Consider the following 17,613-nt stretch of genomic DNA (forward strand, 5'->3'; position numbering starts at 1 on the left):
CAGTCGAAAAAGAGTGAAAATTAAGAGCTGACATTTCCCAAGGGGGTCTTGAGCTTATCCAAGGGTGCCCCAAGTCCCAAAAGGTTAAGACGCACCAGTCTAGAAGTCCTGGTAAAGCACAGACTCCACAGGAGTCTGCAGTGTGATGCAGCCGTGCGGTTTGGGCTGCGTCAAGAGGCATCAGGTGCAAGACACGGGAGGTGATGGTGCCTCTCTGCTCGGCCCGGGTCAGGCCTCACCTGGATCGTGAGTGCAGTTCTGGGCCCCACATTTTAGAAGGCCGGGGAGATGTTAGAGAGGGTCCAGAGGCAGCAACAAAGATGATCAAGGGCTTGGAAGGCAAGTCCTGTGAAGAGAGGCTGGAGGAGCCGGGCATGTTCAGCTGGGGGAAAAAGCACTGAAGAGGGGACACAACAGCAGCCCGCAAAAGGCTGCCAGAGACCAGAGCGAAAGGCCCTGTTCTCTCCTGCTGCAGAGAGAAGGACCCACAGCAAGGGCCTGAGGTTGCAGCAAAGCAGGTCTAGGTTGGATCTCAGCAAACACATCTCCCTGTCAGAGCAGGGAGGCTGCGGGCTGGGCGCCCAGGGAAGGGGGACTGCATCGCTGCGGGGTCCCAGCGCAGGCTGCACAGATGCTGGGCAGGGGGCGTCCAGCAGCAGCGATGCCCGGAGCGTGCAGGGACGAGCGGCAGCGGGACGCCCCGGAGAAGCCCCCACCCTGAGCACTGGGAGCTCCCGAGGACCCTGCTCCCAGAGCCGGGGCTGGACAGGCACCTACGCAGCTGCAGGAGGAGGAGGCAGAGCTGCACCTGGCCTGGCCATGGCAGGAGATGAACACAGCTGGGATGAGTCCGTGGGGAGACACAGATGGACAGATCTGGCTGTGCAGCGCGGGGCGGTGCGGTCCCGCTGGCTGGCCTCCGGGTGCAGGGGAGGGTGGAGGTATTCGGTGGTTCCTCGCCTTTGGATGTGGGGCTGGGAGGGAATTTCCCCCCCTCCTGTTGCTAAAGGGGTCAGGGGTGCTCTTCACCTTCATCAAGGCTGGGGGCTGTGCTCCTGCTCAGGCTCACCCCTGGAGCGTGCTGGCTCGAGGGTTTTGCCCCCTGGCTCAGGCTCAGACAGATGCTGCATTTGGCATTAGGAGGAGTGTGACCCCACGGTCAGATCGATGCAGGCTGGGGGGTGATCAGCTTCCTCTGCAGCAGGGTACACAGTTCTGCCGGGGGTCTCGAGTGCATTTAACACCCTTTGTGTGGGTGCAGGATGCCGACACCCTCGTCCCCTCGTTACCTGGGGCAGGGCTGGGGGCTCTCGGTGCTGCACAGGGCGACTGCATTGCTCTAGGAACTGGGCAGACGAGGATGCATCTGGGACAGTTTGGGCAAGACAAACCCTACTCCGAGCAGGACGCGGGTGAGCTGCATCCCTTGGCCGGCCCGGCTGCAATGCCGGGGCTGCACCATGCTGCAGGGAAGCGGCTTGTTGTGCATGGGGTAGTGAGATGAGGCGACGCAGGGAGGGAAAGCGGGGCGGCCGGAGGGTCCCTGGAGCGAGGCCTCCCACACACGAGAACCAGCTGCGCTGGCCACGAGGCCGGCATGTCCCCCCGCCCGTTCCTGTGCAGCCTCCAGGGAAATCCCGGCACAGCGAGACCCGCACGGCTCAGCCCACGCCAGGCTGCAGCACGTGCAGCGCCAGCGCAGCCTCCGCCTGCCCTATGGGGCTGTCAGGCACCTGCAGCGGGGCCATGGGGCAGGGCCCCCATAGACCCCAGGGCCCACAGCGGTGCTGTAACACTGGGGAGAGCTGGGCCCAGCTCCACCTGGGAGGGGGACGCTCCAGTCTGCAAGGGACACTCTCTCGGCGGTGCCCCCACACCGGCACTGGCCAAGGAGACCTGAACCCACCTCCATGCCCTCCGCTCCTGCCCCAGCCCCGGCTGTAGCTCAGGGCCCTGAGGGGTTGCGTTGCCCCCAAAGCCCGAGCTGCAGCTGCCCATCTCTGCCCCGGGGCAGCCCCTCAGGGCAGGCCGTGCAGAGCCAAGGGCAGGGGCCGCAGCCTGGCCCCCCCAGACCGGGACGCGCCCCCAGCTCTGCTGCACGTCTGCTCCCGGGGCCGGGACAGGAAGGCGGAGGAGAAAGCTGCCAGCGCCGCATCTGCTGCTCTGCTCCCGCAGCCGGAAGAGGAGGCTGCGGGGCCGCACCATGAATAATGGAGCAGCGCAGACATCGTGGCAGCGCTCGGGTTTCACGGCAGGCGCCGACACCGGGCCCTGCCTGGCAGCTCCGCAGGGCGCCCGCCCGCCCCCCTCACCCCTGCAGCCCCAGCCGGGCACCGTGGCCCCTGCCCCGCACAGCGCAGCGCTCCCGGTCACCCCTGTGCAGCACCCCTGCTGCCCCCCCACAGCACCCCTGCACCCCCACACAGTGCAGCGCCCCCTGCTGCCCCCCCACAGTGCAATCCCTCCTGCTGCACCCCCACAGTGTCTCCTCCTGCCCCCCCACAGCACCCCTGCACCCCCACACAGTGCAGCACCCCCTGCGGCCCCCCCGGAGTGCCCCGCTGCCCCCCCTTGCAGCACCCCCTCTTGCCCCCCACTCCACAGCACCCCCTACTGCTCCCCTGCAGCAGTGCCCCCTCCTGCCCCCCGTGCTGCTCCCACACAGCGCCCCCTCCTGCCACTTTCTGCACGGCACCCCTGCTGCCCCCCACGGCACAGTGCCCCTTGTTGCCCCCCCCCAGCTCCCTTTAGCTCGGGGGTCCCAGCAGCCTCCCGTCCACCCCAGCCAGCCCCGGCAGTGAGGAGATCCCCTGCGTGCAGCGCAGCGCAGTGGGGGGAGCAGCCCGTCCCCCCCAGCCAAGCAAAGGGAGGGCTGGGGGCCGGGCAGGGGGAGGGCGGGGGCCGGGCAGGGGCCGGGCAGGGGGAGCCGGCTCAGGTTTTACGTCCTGTCAGGACTGGAAACAAAGGAAAACGCACAATAAATCCAGGGAAAGCACCAGGCGCGGGGCAGGGCCGATGGGGGGTGGGCTGGGCCGCGTGGCCCCCTCCCCGGTGCCGCGCGGGCCAGGGACGGGCAGGCCTCGAGGCGGTGCCCGGGGCCCTTCTCCCACGGGTGGAGGCCGGGAGCGGTGTAGCTGGGTGTCACCCGCGCCCCTCGGCCCCCCCGGCCGGGCAGGGAGCCCAGCTGGATGCGGCCCCACCGGGTCTCTGCTGCGCACATGTTGCGCTGCGGCTTTGGCAAGGCTCCGGGCCGCCGAGCGACAGCTCGCGCTGGGAGAGGCGGGGAGGCTGGCGCCAGTGTGGTCAGCGGTCCCACGCACGGCGCCCTCCGTGGGGCCGTGCCAGGCGCTCTGCCCGCGCGGCCTGGCACCGCCACTGCCGGCTAAAAGCGGCCTGGGAGAGGCCACGGCGGCTATTTCAGGAGCCGCCCGCACGTCCCGGCCTGCAGCACCACGGCCCCGGGGGAGGCGCGGGGTCAGGGGTCAGCCCCGGGGAGCGGCTGGCGCACGCGGCAGAGGCCAGGGGTCAGCCTGGAGGCGGCTTGAAGTGTGGCCTCCTCTGGGAGCCTCAGCACGGCCACCCCGCTGCCCCACGGCCCTGGGCTGGGCCACCCCAGGCTGGGGGTGGATGGGCACCGGGGTGCCGCAGCGCTCGGGTGGCATGATTCAGCCCGGGACTGGATGGGAGTGCAGGTGGCAGGGCGGGGGCCGGGGGCGGCACCAGGCCACATGGGCCCTGGCCATGGGACTGGTGGGGGGCACCCGTGGGACAACGGGGGTGGGGGGGGGTAGGCTGGATGTAGGCTGGCCACAAGGCGTGGAGGGGCCTGGGTGAGTGTGGTGCGGGGCAGGGGGCAGGGGGAGGGGAGCACTGTGGAGGTGGAGGGAGGGCGCTGGGAAGGGGGAGGGGCGGGGGCGAGGGGCTGGGGGAGGGGCGGTGAGCAAGGGGCCGGGGGAGGGGCGCGCAGGGGCTGGGGCCCCTCTCCGGGCTGCAGTGGAAACGCGGCTGCCGCTCCAGGGGAAATGCTACTTGAATTAATCATGGCGCTGGCCGCTGTGCCAAGCCCAGGAGGAGGCTGCTGGCAGCGCCAGGAAATAGCTTTCGCAGGAATTTGGAAGGATCGCGCTCCTCTGGCTGCAGCAGCGTCGCCGCCTCCCCCACCCTGCGCCCCATGTCCCTGCCGCCCAACCCCACACACCCCGCACCCAGCTGCTGCCCTTCCTTGCCCCGGGCATCGCCTCGGGCTGGGAGGGAGGCAGGGGCTCCCTCCTCATGCCCCCAGGCCCAGGGGCTGTGCACCCCAGCTCTGCCCCCCGACGGTGCAACCCATGCACCACAAGGCTTGCCCAGGCACTGCCCTGGGACCAACCTGCAAGCGCAGCACTGCAGGTTCGTAAGGGTTTACCCGTGGCATGACCTCTGCCCTTCGGATGGGGTGCACCACAAGCCCGCGCTGCCACGTGAGCACGGCCCGTGTGACAGGGGCGTCCTGCCGTGTGTGCTCCCCCCGCGCCTGGCCTAGACAGGGAGCCCTGTGGGGCAGGGACAGCAGGCGAGGCTTGGCACCGCGGGCCCACCCCACAACACATGCGGAGGCTGCAGCGTGGACAGCCCACTGCTGGGAGCCCCGGCCCAAGCAGCCGCTCCATACCAGGCACTGCACGGGCAGAGCGAGAGGGCATCCCCAGCCGGAGACACCTGAGACAGGGGCAAAGACCCTGCTGGTCCTGTAGCTCAGCCAGGGCAGGATGTTCCCAGGGGAGCCAGAGCCATGCTGACACCCCAGTGGGCACGGCACTGGGGGTCCCCTCAGCCCAGCAGCAGGTGTGTTCGCATCTCCCGGGGCCCCGGTGGAGACCTCTTCGTGTCCCACCGCAGCCCGAGGCTTGGTAGGGAGCGGGAAAGGCCCAGAGAGGGCACCGCCGGGGCACAGGGCAGGTCAACGCATGCCCTGCTTTTGTACAGGGCAAGTGCCACGTCAGGGCCTACGGGGACAAACGTGGTCCGGGGCAGGGGTCACGTCCATTACAGTCGCAGAGCGCCGAGAGTGCGGCTGCGCAAGTGGGGCTCCCGGGGGTGCAGCGACACACCCGGTGCATGCCTGGGCAGGGACTCCGGAGACCCGCCAGCCCCCTGGCCTCACTGGGCAAGATCCCGGGACTGGGAACTGCAGCCAGACACGCTCCGGCTAGAAACCAGGCGCGGGCTGGAGCAGGGAGGGGGATGAACCGCGGGAGCCACTCACCCGGGGACCTGGCAGATGCTCCGTCGCTGGGAGCGTGCGCACAGAGGCAGCCTCTCTGGGAAGCCCCGTCCTGGCCTACCTGCTCGGGGCTGGAGGGGAAGGGCAGGAGGTTGACCTGGGACCCCGCAACCCCTTCGCTCCAAGTTCATGCCGCGCAGACCTGGGCTGGCTCCCCAGGCCTGGCTCCCCGGGCCGGGGCGCGGTGCCGAGCTGGCCGGCCGGTCCAGCCTCCGCTCCCATGCTCTCATGTTTCCCAGCGCAGAGGAAGCGGCAGCAGATGTGCGAGCTGTTTGCTTTGTGCCGGGGCCACGCGGGAGTTACCTGCGCTGGGCCCAGCCGGGTGGCTTCCAAGCGAAACACCGAGCCCAGCCAAGCCCCCTGCCGCATGGGGCCGTGCAGCCGGGGCTGCCTCGAGCCTCCCCCCCAGCCCGGGGGAAGCAACGCCTCCCGCCCCAGCCCCCAGCATTTCCAGAGGCCGCCCCACCGGCAGCAGGAAGGCACAGGGGCGTCCCCGGGCAGGGGGCTGCTCCCCTCCCTCGATGCCCCGCCACAGGCCTACCCTCCCCCCAGTTCAGCTCACTTCCCCCCATCACTGGAGGCCCCCATGGTGCCTCGCACAGGCGCAGAGCCCTGCATCTATCAGAGCTGGGGTCCCCCCCATCCCATTACCCCACATTTATGACCAAGGAAATCCATTACAGGGTGACAGGTGTCCGGCATGGTCACACACCCCAGCACAGGCCGCCCACATGCCCAGCACGGTCACACATCTCCACACTGGCCGTCCACGTGCCCAGCATGGTAACACACCTCTGTGCAGGCCGCCCACATCCCGGTGTGGTCACGTAGCCCCGCGCACACCACCCATGTGCCCATCACGGTCACACAGCCCAGCACAGGCTGCCCATATGCCCACCATGGTCACACAGCCCAGCACAGGCTACCCACATACCCAGCACAGTCACACACTCCCATGCAGGCCATGCACATGCCCAACGTGGTCACACATCCCTGTGCAGGCTGCCCATGTGCCCAGCATAGTCACACTTTCAGGCAGCCCACCCATGTGCCCACCACGGTCAACACCCCCCCCCCCAAGCACAGACCACCCACGTGCCCACCACAGTCACACCCCACTCCCCAGTGCAAGCTGCCCACATGCCCAGCACAGTCACACACCCCTGCATGGGCTGCCCACATGCCCGGCATGGTCACACATCCCTGAGGGCAGTGGCCGGGTATGCTGCCCTAGCTACGAGCACAGGCATAGGTACAAGGGTGTCCTGTGTGGTGGTGACAGTCAGGGACTGGGGGTCAGGACACTGGGGTCCTTCCAGCTCAGCAGTGGCCAGCAGTGCTTCAGATGAAGGAAAGGTGCTGACTGCTGCCCGGAGCTGCCCTCTCACCACCAGGACCAGCAAAGGCATTTGCAGATGCTCATGTTCCACAGATGCCCCCTCCGCATTGCCGGGAGGGCGGCCAAGGCAGCGCTGGGAGCGCAGCCTCCCCCCTGCCCGGCACTGCCAGCCTGTCCCTGGGGAGGCGCGAGGGGCGCAGGGCAGCCAGGTGCTGGATTCAGCTGAAACTCCCCCGCTGCCTGGGGAATCCCAGCCTGGCAGGGCTTATCATGCAGGTTTGCAGCGCCAGCGTGCAGGGCACAATCCCGGCCGGGGTCTGCGCAGCACCTGGCACAACAGGGCCCAATCAATCCCGGCTGGGTCTGTCCAAGCACGTGCACCATTTGCCCACCTATTCCCGCTCCACACAGTCCAAACCTGGGAAGTGGCAGTGAAGCTGCTAAGAGATGCCCGCTGCTCTCAAGACCGTTTACACCGCTCTGCCCCCCAGGCCCTGCCCCAGAGCCCTCTCAGCTCTGACCCCTTCCTCCTCCCATGCTGACCCCTGGCGCCAACTCCTGCCTTGCTGCTCCACCCACTCTGCACCCCACTCCCCACCCTTTCCCCTGCCCCTGGCCTTGACCTCCGGAGCCTGCCCCGCCATCAGCCCCCACCTGTAGGAAGCAGGTCCCAGCAGGTGTGTTCTCCTTCAGCGACACGTTGTAAAAGTTGCTCTTGAATACGGGCTCGTTGTCGTTGACATCCTGCAACACCACAAACACCACAGCCGTGGAGGAAAGCGTGGGCGTCCCACCATCCGTGGCCAGCACTGTCAGCTGGGGCTGGGGGTCCATCTCGTAATCCAGGGGGGCAGCAGTGGTGATGATGCCCGTGGCGGGGTCAATGGCGAACCAGCTGGCATGGGCATCAGGGCCCTGCAGGATGCTGTAGCGCACCTCCCCGTTCGGGCCCTGGTCCTTGTCCCGGGCGGTCACCTGCAGGACAAAGCTGCCCGGGTACACCACCTCGGGGATGCTCTGCCGGTACTCCTGCTGGTCGAAGAGCGGCGGGTTGTCGTTGACGTCCGTCACCTGCAGTACGAAGGCAGACTCTGCCCGCAGCGGTGGTGTCCCCGAGTCGGTGGCCGTCACGCGCAGGTCGTAGGAGTCCCGCTCCTCCCGGTCCAGCAGTTGGTCCACGCAGATCAGGTAGATGATGTTGTCCTTGGTGGTGAGCGCGAACTTGCCGTCACCGCCCTCCAGGGAGACGTTGACGTTGGCATACTCGCCGTAGTCAGGGTCCGAGACGGAGATGCGGGCCACGTACTGGCCAGGCTGCGCCCCCTCGGAGATGCGGGGCGAGCCGTCCTCGCTCAGGAAGATGATGGTCATGGTGGGCTGGTTGTCATTGTAGTCACGCACATGGATGGTGACAAAGGCTGTGGTGACCTCGGGGTGCACGGCCCGGTCCCGAGCCTGCACCACCAGCTCGTGCACCTTGCGCAGCTCGTAGTCCAGCCCCTTGTTGAGCCGGATGACGCCGGTGCGCGCGTCGATGGTGAAGTACTGGTCGGGGTCGCTTTGGCGCCGGTTGATCTCGTACACCACAGCCCCATTATCGCCCTCATCTGCATCGGAGGCGAAGACCTGCAGGATGCTGCTGCCAGGCTTCAGGTTCTCGGAGATGAGGGTGTGGTAGCGGCTCTGGTTGAAGGCGGGCGCGTTGTCGTTGACGTCCTGCACGGATACCTGCAGGGTCATCTGGGTGCTCCGGGGTGGGGAGCCACCGTCGTAGGCCTCCAGCACCAGGGCATAGGACGAGCGGTTCTCCCGGTCCAGCACCCCGCTCACCACCAGCTCTGGCTGCAGGACCCCGTTGGGGCCGCGACGTGTCTCCAGCCGAAAGGCCTGCCCCACGTTGCCCCCCTTGATGGCGTAGCCCTGGGTGTTCAGCTGGCCGCTGTCGGAGTCGAAGGCGGGGTCCAGGGGGAAGCGGCTGCCGGCAGGCGTGTGCTCAGGGATCGGGAGGGCGCCGCGGCGCCGCGGGAAGGCCGGCGCGTGGTCGTTGATGTCGTTCACCTGGATGTTCACCTCCACCGTGACGCCCTCAGGGGTGACGGCAATGAAGCTGTAATGGTCCCGGCTCTCCCGGTCCAATACGCGGGCTGTCTTGATGATGCCCGTGTTCTCGTTGATCTCCAGGTCGGTGGCAACGCCGCTACCCTCCTGAGCCGAGATGAAGTACATGTAGGCAGTGGTGCCGGGGGGCAGCCCGGCGCTGATGTCCCCAATGATAGTGCCTGCCGGCTGTTCCTCGTCGATTTGGAGATCCAGGGTGCCCAGCACCGTGGAGGCCTGCCCCACTCGCAGGCTCCCCAGCAGCAGCAGCAGCAGCAGCAGGGCCGTCCTTTCCAGCCGCCCCATGGTCAGGAACTCGTTGAGGCTCGGGGATGGCAGCAAGGGTGGCTCAGTCTCCTCCGCAGTGCGCTCCTTAATCCTGCAAGGAATGCAGAGCAGGGGAGGCCAGTCAGCAGGGCAGCGGCAAGGAGCCAGGGGGAGGGGAGCCCTCCCAGGAGCCCACCACCCCTTGCCCCAGATCCCCTCCCCGCCACCCCGGCAGGCTGACCAGGCCAGGACGATGCAGGGAAGGATGTGGCCGAGCAGAGTGGAGGTAAGGGGCCAAGGTGAGAGGCTGCACAGCAGGTCAAGGCCCCATGGAGCGAGCAGGGGCACAGGCTGGCCCCCGGGACAGGGGTGCAGCAGTCACAGCTCGTGCCCCATGCGGCCCTGGCACCCCTGGGCTGCTGCAGGATGGCTCAGAGGATGGAGGCTGCCTGCGCCGGTGCCCCCTCCCCAGCTCTGCCAGTGCCAGGGGGCCAGGCCTCCGCTGCTCTCCAGGTCTCCCTGACCCTGCACCTGGGGGCAGATGCACCAGCCCAGGGGCGCTGAGGACGGTGCCCTCGGGACAGGGGCAGGAGCAGTGCCATTTCTACCCTGGCACCGTGGCTCTCATGTGCCCATCAGCGGGGCAGCCCGAGACGCCAAGAGACTGCCCCAGCCAGGAGCCCTTGGGGTGCTCGCATGGGACCCAGAGGGTTTCAGTGCCAGAAGCTAGGCCCAAGGTGGTGCAAGTGGGATAGTCCCGAGCTCGGCACGGCTCTGCCCTGGCTGGGAGAGCCCCGGCGAGCCCCCGTCCTGCCAGCAGGACACAGCGGCCCCAGCCCGACAGCTCTGAGCTCCCTTCCCGAGCCCCACACCCTGGCTGTGGCTCTCCTCCTTTGTCTCCTTCTCCGTCTCCGCGCTCCTTTCCCCGCACTCCCCCTGCCGTAGCTCCATCTCACTGCAGCGGCGGGGAGGGACAGGAGGGGCGGCTGCGGCCGCCTGCAGCGGCACGGTCCAGGCTGGACATGCCTTGGCTGGACCCTGCGCTGCCCCTCAGCCTGGCCTGGCCTGGCCCAGTTCTGCTCCCCGATCCCGAGCACCAGGGTGCGGGACGGCCAGGCAGCCCCTCCCGGCGCACCAGCCCCAGCCCAGCACCGCTCTCAGCCCCCAGTAATGCACGGGGCTTCGTGGTCTGCAGGGATGGCGGCAGCATGAGCTCATACTTGGCCTCCCTTGAAAGCCCTTGCTGCTGGTCCCACAACCACGCTCCGGAGCAGCTCTTGTCAGACGCGGGACGGCGAGAGCTTCCCCACCAGCTGGAGACACCCGTCCGCCCTGCAGCGCGGCACGGACAGGGGCATGGTCTCGGGGTGCCCTGGGCTCCCCCAGGCCCTGTGCGAGCATCTCCCCTGGCAGCTGCCGGCAGAGCGATCGTGGGAGGATGCTGTGCCTGCTTCACGAGAGGAGCAGGCAGGGCCCTGGGCTCACCAGTGGTGCCCTGGACCCTGGGCACCTCCAGGCAAAGGCCAAAGGGTGCGACTTCTCTCCTGGCATGGCATCAATGGCCTGGGCAGGTCATGGGCGCTGGGGATGTCAGGCTGGGGGGGGGCAGGCTGCAGCGAGACTCACGTGACCCCAGACCCATCTGCTCCTGGGTCATGCTAAGGGCAGTGGGGAGGGGAGACCGCAGGAGGAAAACAGGACTGGAGACCAGGCAGGGTTTGCACACAGGGAGCAAACCCCGTGAGCTAGGGGGGCAGTGGGTGGGGAAGGGCTGCACCCAGGGGAGCATGGGGAGCTGCAGGGTGGAGCGGGCTGGGGGGGGCGAGGGGCGGTCCTGCCCAGGCAACTCGGGGTGTAAGGGGCAGTGGGAGGGGGAGCTCTGGGAGTTTTGAGTGGATGCACAAGCCCAGCCCCTGTCCCAGCTGCCCTGAGGTGGGGGGCACAAAACTGGGCAGCCCACCCCAGGTCTGACTGTGGGGTCCCCTGAAGCCCGAGAGCTCGCGGCTCCGGCAGCGTGAGTCCCCGTGGTCTCGAGGGCCTGGCAGCAGGAAGGCAGCAGTGACCTCAGAGGATGCAGAGTCACCAAGTCCCAACAGCTGCTTTTAATTAGCAGCACTGAGCAAGAGGGGCTGGCGCACGCGGCCTGGCCCAGCCTGAGCACCGCAGCCAGGACACCCTCGCCACCCACCCCTGCCCGGCCCGGCCTGAGCACCGCAGCCAAACCGCCCTCGCCACCCGGCCCCGCCTGAGCACCACAGCCAAACCTCCCTCGCCACCTACCCCTGTCCGGCCTGAGCACCGCAGCCAGGACACCCGCGCTGCCTACCCCTGCCCGGCCTGAGCACTGCAGCCAAGACACCCTCGCCACCTACCCCTGCCCGGCCTGAGCACTGCAGCAAAACCTCCCTCGCCACCTAACCCTGCCCGGCCTGAGCACCACAGCCAGGACAGCCGTGCCACCTACCCCTGCCCAGCCCGGCCTGAGCACCGCAGCCAAACCGCCCACACCACCTACCCCTGCCTGGCCTGAGCACCGCAGCCAGACCACCCTCACCAACTACCCCTGCCCGGCCTGAGCAACGCAGCCAGACCGCCCTCGCCACCTACCCCTACCCGGCCTGAGCACCGCAGCCCGACCACCCTCGCTACCTACCCCTGCCCGGCCTGAGCAACGCAGCCAGACCGCCCTCACCAACTACCCCTGCCCAGCCTGAGCACCACAGCCAGACTGCCCTCGCCACCTACCCCTGCCCGGCCTGAGCAACACAGCCAAACCACCCTCACCAACTACCCCTGCCTGGCCTGAGCACCACAGTCAAACCGCCCTCGCCACCTACCCCTACCCGGCCTGAGCAACTCAGCCAGACCGCCCTCACCACCTACCCCTGCCCAGCCTGAGCACTGCAGCCAGGACACCCTCACCACCTACCCCTGTCCAGCCTGAGCACTGCACCAAACCACCCTCGCCACCTACCCCTGCCCGGCCTGGGCACCGCAGCCAGACCGCCCTCGCCACCTACCCCTGCCCAGCCTGAGCACCACAGCCAGGACACCCTCACCACCTACCCCAGCCTGGCCCAGCCTGAACACTGCGGCCAGGACACCCTTGCCACCTACCCCCGCCCAGCCTGAGCACCGCAGCCAGGACACCCTCACCACCTACCCCAGCCTGGCCCAGCCTGAACGCTGCGGCCAGGACACCCTTGCCACCTACCCTGGCCCAGCCCGGCCTGAGCACCGCAGCCAGGATGCCCTTGCCTACCCACTGCCCCCACTTCACCTGGCCTAGCCCAGCCTGCGCCCTGCCCGCTACACTGCCCTGCTGCCCCGGCCACCCCTCCACACCCAGCCCAGCCTGCTGGGCCCAGCCCGGCTGCCCCGTGTTGCCTGGGCACTGCGCCGCTGACCATATTCGGGGCTGCTCGGCCCCCGGCAGAGATCCCCCAGGCGTGAGGCCCGGCCGGACCCCAGGGCTGGGCAGGGGCTGAGGGAGGTGGCGGGGGACAAGTTGGGGGCTGGGGGACTTCAGTTATACTCATGCACTGGGACTGAGCATGGAGGGCATGGCGACACCAGGATGCAGACAGCCCTGGGGTCAGGGCTCAGGGCCCCTGTCCCATCTCTGCACACCTGGGACTGCAAATGCTGGCTCAGCCCCGTGCCCCACGTTGTCGGCCAGCCAGGCCCCCCAGCATGCAGGCTGGGCCCGCCGGAGGCAGCCAGTGCCACGGGCCCACCCCTGCTGTGGCCACCCTCAGCCCAGGGCACTCAGGACACGCCGTATCACAGCCCTTGTGTGCACACGACGAGCACCCGATACAGTGTCGCACGGACACCCACACGCACAGTGCACAGACATGCGTGCACACCGCAGCCAGAGCCCCGTCCCCAGAACACAGGCCCCGGCCAGTGCCCAGAGCCCCCCTCGGCCTGATGCTCGGAGAGGAGCTGTGGGGAGACCCTGGCCCCTCAGCAGGACCAGCAGAGCTCCCTCAGCCCCCTGCACAGCCCCTACCCCCAAGCTCTCCCCTCCCAGCCCTTGCACACATGCTCCCACCTCCTACGGGCCCCTGTGTGCCCCCCCTCCCTGCACACGCCCCCTGTCCCAGCAGGGTCCTCCGGCCCTGCAGCCCTCGTGCACTCTTCTGGGCACCATATCGCACCCTGTGCACCCTGCCGCATACCCTCCCCAACCCCGTACACATCCCTGCCCACTGTGCACCCTTCCCCCCCCCACCCCGTGTACCCTCCCCCAGGCCATGCATCCCCCCATGCACCTCTCGCCCCCCTGTGCATCCCCCCCATGCACCCTCCTGCACCTCGTGCATCCCTGCCTCCCGTGCACCCCCATGCACCCTCCCCCACCCTGTGCACCCTCCCCGCCCCCCGTGCATGCTCCCATGCACCCTCCTGCACCCCCCCACCCCGTGCACATCCCCGCCCACCATGCACCCTCCCCCACCCTGTGCACCCCCGCCGCGCGTGCATCCCCGCTGCCCGCAGCCGGAGCAGAACAAAGCGGGCAGGTCGGCGGCGGCCCGGGTGCGGGTGCGGGTGCGGGTCCGCGCCCCGTCTCGCCCGTGCCTTGCCGGCGGGTCGCACCTGGCTCGGGCGCGGCGCTCACAGCCCCGGGCAGCGCCCGCGGGGGAAACGGGCCGGGGCCGGGGCCGGGGCCGGGGCCGCCGCGCTCCCCATCGCCGCCGCCGCCGGAGCCGCCGCCGGAGCCGGAGCCGGGCTGGGAGCGGAGCGGAGCGGAGCGGCGCGGGCTGCTGCTGAAACCCGATCCCCGCCCGGCTCCCTCCCTCCTTCCCTCCCCCGCGCCCCCGCTCCTCCCGCCCCGGGCCGCGGGCCAGGCCGACGCGGAGCCTCCCCCCGCAGCCGGGCCGGGCCGGGCCGGGCCGGGCCGGGGGCTCCCTGCCGCCCCGGGCGAGGGGCAGCGCCGGGAGTCCCGGGCACGGACAGGACAGGCTGCACCCAGGGGCGCCGCGCCACCCCGCACACCTGGGTCCCCGCGCGGCTGCGCCCCTGGGCGCCAGGGCAGTCCTGGCTGGGTCTCACCAGCACGGGGTCGGTCGTGGCCCACCCCTCGGCCCTTGCTGCCCCCGCTCCATCTTTCTCGAGTACCAGGGGTTCGCACAAAGGCATTGTGGCCTCCCAACTGCCGTGGAAATACCTGTGGGAAGCAGCCCCGGTCACACTGGCCGCACCGTGCCCGCCCAGCGTCTGCCGCTAGCCCCGGAGACACGACCGTATGCTGCACATTAGTCGTGTTCATCCCGTTCCTCTCGCTCCCCGGCTCCAGGGTCCTCTGGGTGGCCTGCAGTGCCCCAGGGAGCTGGCTCCGACGGGGGCAATTGGAGATTTGGGGGTTTTTTCAATGTCGTGTCTGGAGCCAAATCAGGTCCAGATTCCATTGATCAAGCAGAGATTTACTGTTCACATCTGTGTGACGCAGCTACTGGCATGTCTCCTCCCTCCCAAACTCTTCAGCCTGGGGCTATAAACACTCCCAAATCTACGTGCAAGCCACAGGCCTGGAGGCCTTGGGGTTCAGATGCCCCCAGCCTCAATTGCCCTGAGCCAAAAGGTGGAAGGAGCCAGCGAGAGGGAAAGCCCAGGAGCAACCCCCCATCGCCATCAGTTGTGCGGCCAAGTCCTCCCATCCGGAGACTTTAGTAGGCTCTGGCAGGGGGCAGTGAGCCTGGGAAGAAGGGGATCTCTACCACCTGGTCCAAAACCATCATGGGGGGAAAACCACCTTCTAGATTGGAAGAGCTGAGCCCACCTGGCCTACACAACACCTCGGTCCTCAGCACTGACGGCTCCTCCTGGCTGCATGTCACCAGCTCCCACGTCGGGTCCAAGGTCCTAGCAGCTCTGGGGGCCCTTTCCGGCTGCCACCTCCTCCCTGCACTGTCCCCCTCGCTGGCCTTGCGCTAGTCCTCGTCTCCCAAGTGGTGCAGCTAGGAGTATCCCAGCGATGCCATTTCGGAGGCTTTGCCGAATTCCAGATGGATGAAGTGTGCCCGTTCCCCGCTGCCCTGTGGCGGGAGCGTGGGGTTGGCCTGGCAGATGCTGCCTATGGTGTACCCGGGCCGCATCCTCCCCCCTTTTCCATGCACCGCCCCGTCTTTAATTAGCCTCCCCTTCAGGACGTGCTCTGAGGCTTTGTGTACGGCTGCGGGCAGACAGCGGGGCTGTGGCTGCTCAGATCACTGCTCCCCCCTTTCCCTGGTCACGCGCTGCCAGCCCCACGCAGATGCATGCATCGCAACCACACTCCAGACAATAGCTTTACGTGCCCAGGCTGTCATCAGCCTGGGGGGAGACTCCCCGTGTCCCACTCAGGTCCTGATCCATGGACAAATGCATGGGTGGGAACCCGCATCCTGTGCTGGGACTTAGAGCCTGGGGGGAGCTTTCCCACGACCCAGTGCCACAGCCATTGAACAGGTCTGCAAGGGGAGGCCGTGCTCTGACCTGGCTGGGGGCCATTAGCCAGGAGCAGGGTCACCTGCTCTGCTCTCCCCATGGTGGAAGGTCTCTGGGGAGCTCCCCGTCCTGTCTCACCGGGCTCTCTCCATCCTCCACCCTCCTGAGTGGGGTTCCACACAGCCTGCCAACTGGCTTGGCTCCACTGAGCTAGGTCTTCGCTGGTGCCACTGGCCAGGAGTCATAAACAGGACATCCCTCCCGGACGTGCTCGGGCCCGATTCTCGGATGTTCCCAGCCAGCAGCAGCTTCCTGGAGCCGGGAGGGAGGTTAAACATAGCTGAAGGAATAAGGCACCTGCTCAGCTGTGGCAATGCGAGGCCGTGTGCTGCACGTGGGCACAGCACACGGAGCTTCCTGGTGCAGCAGCGCTGCAACGGCTCCGGCCTGAGGGCAGCCCACCTTGGGGGCACAAGAGGAGCCCTATTCACATGGCTGGGTGCTGGTGGACATGCCTCAGAGGCTGGAGCAGGAAGGGAGCCATTCATCCATCTTTCTCCTGCCAGCCCTGCTAGATCCTGAGTCCCTGGTGCAAGGAGGTTCCTGTGTGCTCCCGGCGTTCCCATCCCCTGGGGTCCGGTCAGGGGCTGCATGCAACCGGGCACTGCTGGAGGAGGGGGAGCACATGGTGCCTGAATCTGTTTACAAGAACATTTGCAGCCGGGAAAGCTCTGAGTGGCTCTGGCAGGCGGCTGGATTGAGCAACAGCGTGCAGACGTCACAGCCAGCCTGTGTGGAGGGTCCTCAGCCCCCGGCTGTCTCCCCCTCCCTCCTCCACATGCCTCCGGAGGCCCTGACCCGCTCCACTCCCACGGGCCTGGTCTGCAGAGCCCTGGTGTTGGCGGGGGGGTGGCTCCTGGTCTAAGAGATCAGCAGGGACTGACCCGGTCCCGTGGCCTTGCTGGCCCTGCCCAGTCTTGCTCCTCTCTCACTGCCCACGGTTGCCCCGGCTTTGCCATGGCCCCTCTGTCCCTGCCAGCAGCCCCAGCTCTCCTGCACTGGGAGCCACAGGAAGTGCTGGGCCCCGGTAGGGCACTCCAAGGGCCCGTGGCTGGCATCAGCAGCTCCTTCCCACGTGCGGGGCCACCAGGGCACTATTGCTGGGACCAGGTCAGCGACGCTGTTGCTGACAAGGTTGGAGCCAGCGGGGATGCGACAGCTCATGCTGGCAGTTCTCAGGCCTGGATGGAGGTCCAGCAAGATGCTACCATCCAGCGCTCACTGCCCACGGAGTTAAACCTGGTTTGTTGTCCGCAGGAGCTGTCCTCCGAGGGGCATTTCAGGGTCTGCCCTGGGCCTGGGCCATCCGCACCTGTATCACCGAGCACCAGGGCCATGGCCAGCAGGGCTCAAACCAGGGGCTGTGGGGGTGGGAACACAAGGGGCTACCCCTGTGCCCAGCTCCAGGACAGCAGCGAGCTGTGCTGTCTGGGCCCGGGGCCGACCACTGCCAAGAGCAATGGGGACCACTGCAAAGGTTGGAGGACCCCCAAGAACAAAGCAAGTGCTGGCCGCCAGCTGACCCCTGGAGACACTGCAGAGGAGAAGGTCGGGGTGACCTGACCCAGCCTGCGAGTACCTGCGTTCTGGAGAGCAGACCAGGGCAGAGCGAGAGTCGGGGGCCAGCGAGGAGGCTGGAGCCAACACGCTGGCTGGGGACAGGGTTTGTCCCTGCTCCTCCCCAAGGTCATGTGTGGGCAAGGGGACCAGCTACTGCCATCCTGGCCCCTCCTGGCTCTGCAATCGCCATGTCTCCGGTGGGCAGTGCCCCTCTAGGCTGCTGCTCTGGGCCAGACTGGGAGGCAGCTCTGTGACAAGAAGAGGAAAGCAAGGAAACCAGCAGCCACAGTGGAAGCGGATGCCCGATGCAGAGCGCGCGGGGCCTGCAACTCCAAGCTGCCCAGCCTCCTCCTTGGGACCCCTGTCCCCCACGCCTGCCGCGTGTCCGCTCGGTGGACAGGGCCTGGGCCCTGGGCAGAGCACCCTGTCCTGGAAGGTGCTTGGACAGTAGCTGGCTCAGGCCTGACTTCCTCCCTGGTAGGAACAGTCTCCTTCTGTTCCCCTGGAAATCAGCTGGGAGGAAGCGAGATGGGGAGGTGGTTTCCGAAAGGCTGTGGATTGCGATTGCAGACTCAGCCTCGGCCCCGCTGGGGGG

The 17,613-nt window shown here is 67.9% G+C and overlaps 1 protein-coding gene across 4 annotated transcripts in view; it reads right to left on the minus strand.

The window, feature by feature from the left end:
- The window catches only part of DCHS1 (dachsous cadherin-related 1), a 37,372-nt gene extending 23,015 nt beyond the window's left edge, over window positions 1-14,357 (minus strand). Inside the window, exons 1-2 of one of the 4 annotated variants that reach the window (XM_059723754.1) lie at window positions 14,140-14,357; window positions 7,257-9,078 (exon numbers count right to left, since the gene is read on the minus strand). In XM_059723754.1, coding sequence (XP_059579737.1) covers window positions 7,257-9,005 — 1,749 coding nt within the window. In that variant the 5' untranslated portion in view covers window positions 9,006-9,078; window positions 14,140-14,357. The other 3 variants (XM_059723733.1, XM_059723745.1, XM_059723740.1) reach the window with 3 other exon arrangements.
- Window positions 14,358-17,613: the final 3,256 nt, after the last annotated feature.

Source organism: Alligator mississippiensis, chromosome 1 (assembly GCF_030867095.1).
Source record: "Alligator mississippiensis isolate rAllMis1 chromosome 1, rAllMis1, whole genome shotgun sequence".
NCBI classification, from domain to species: Eukaryota; Metazoa; Chordata; order Crocodylia; family Alligatoridae; genus Alligator; species Alligator mississippiensis.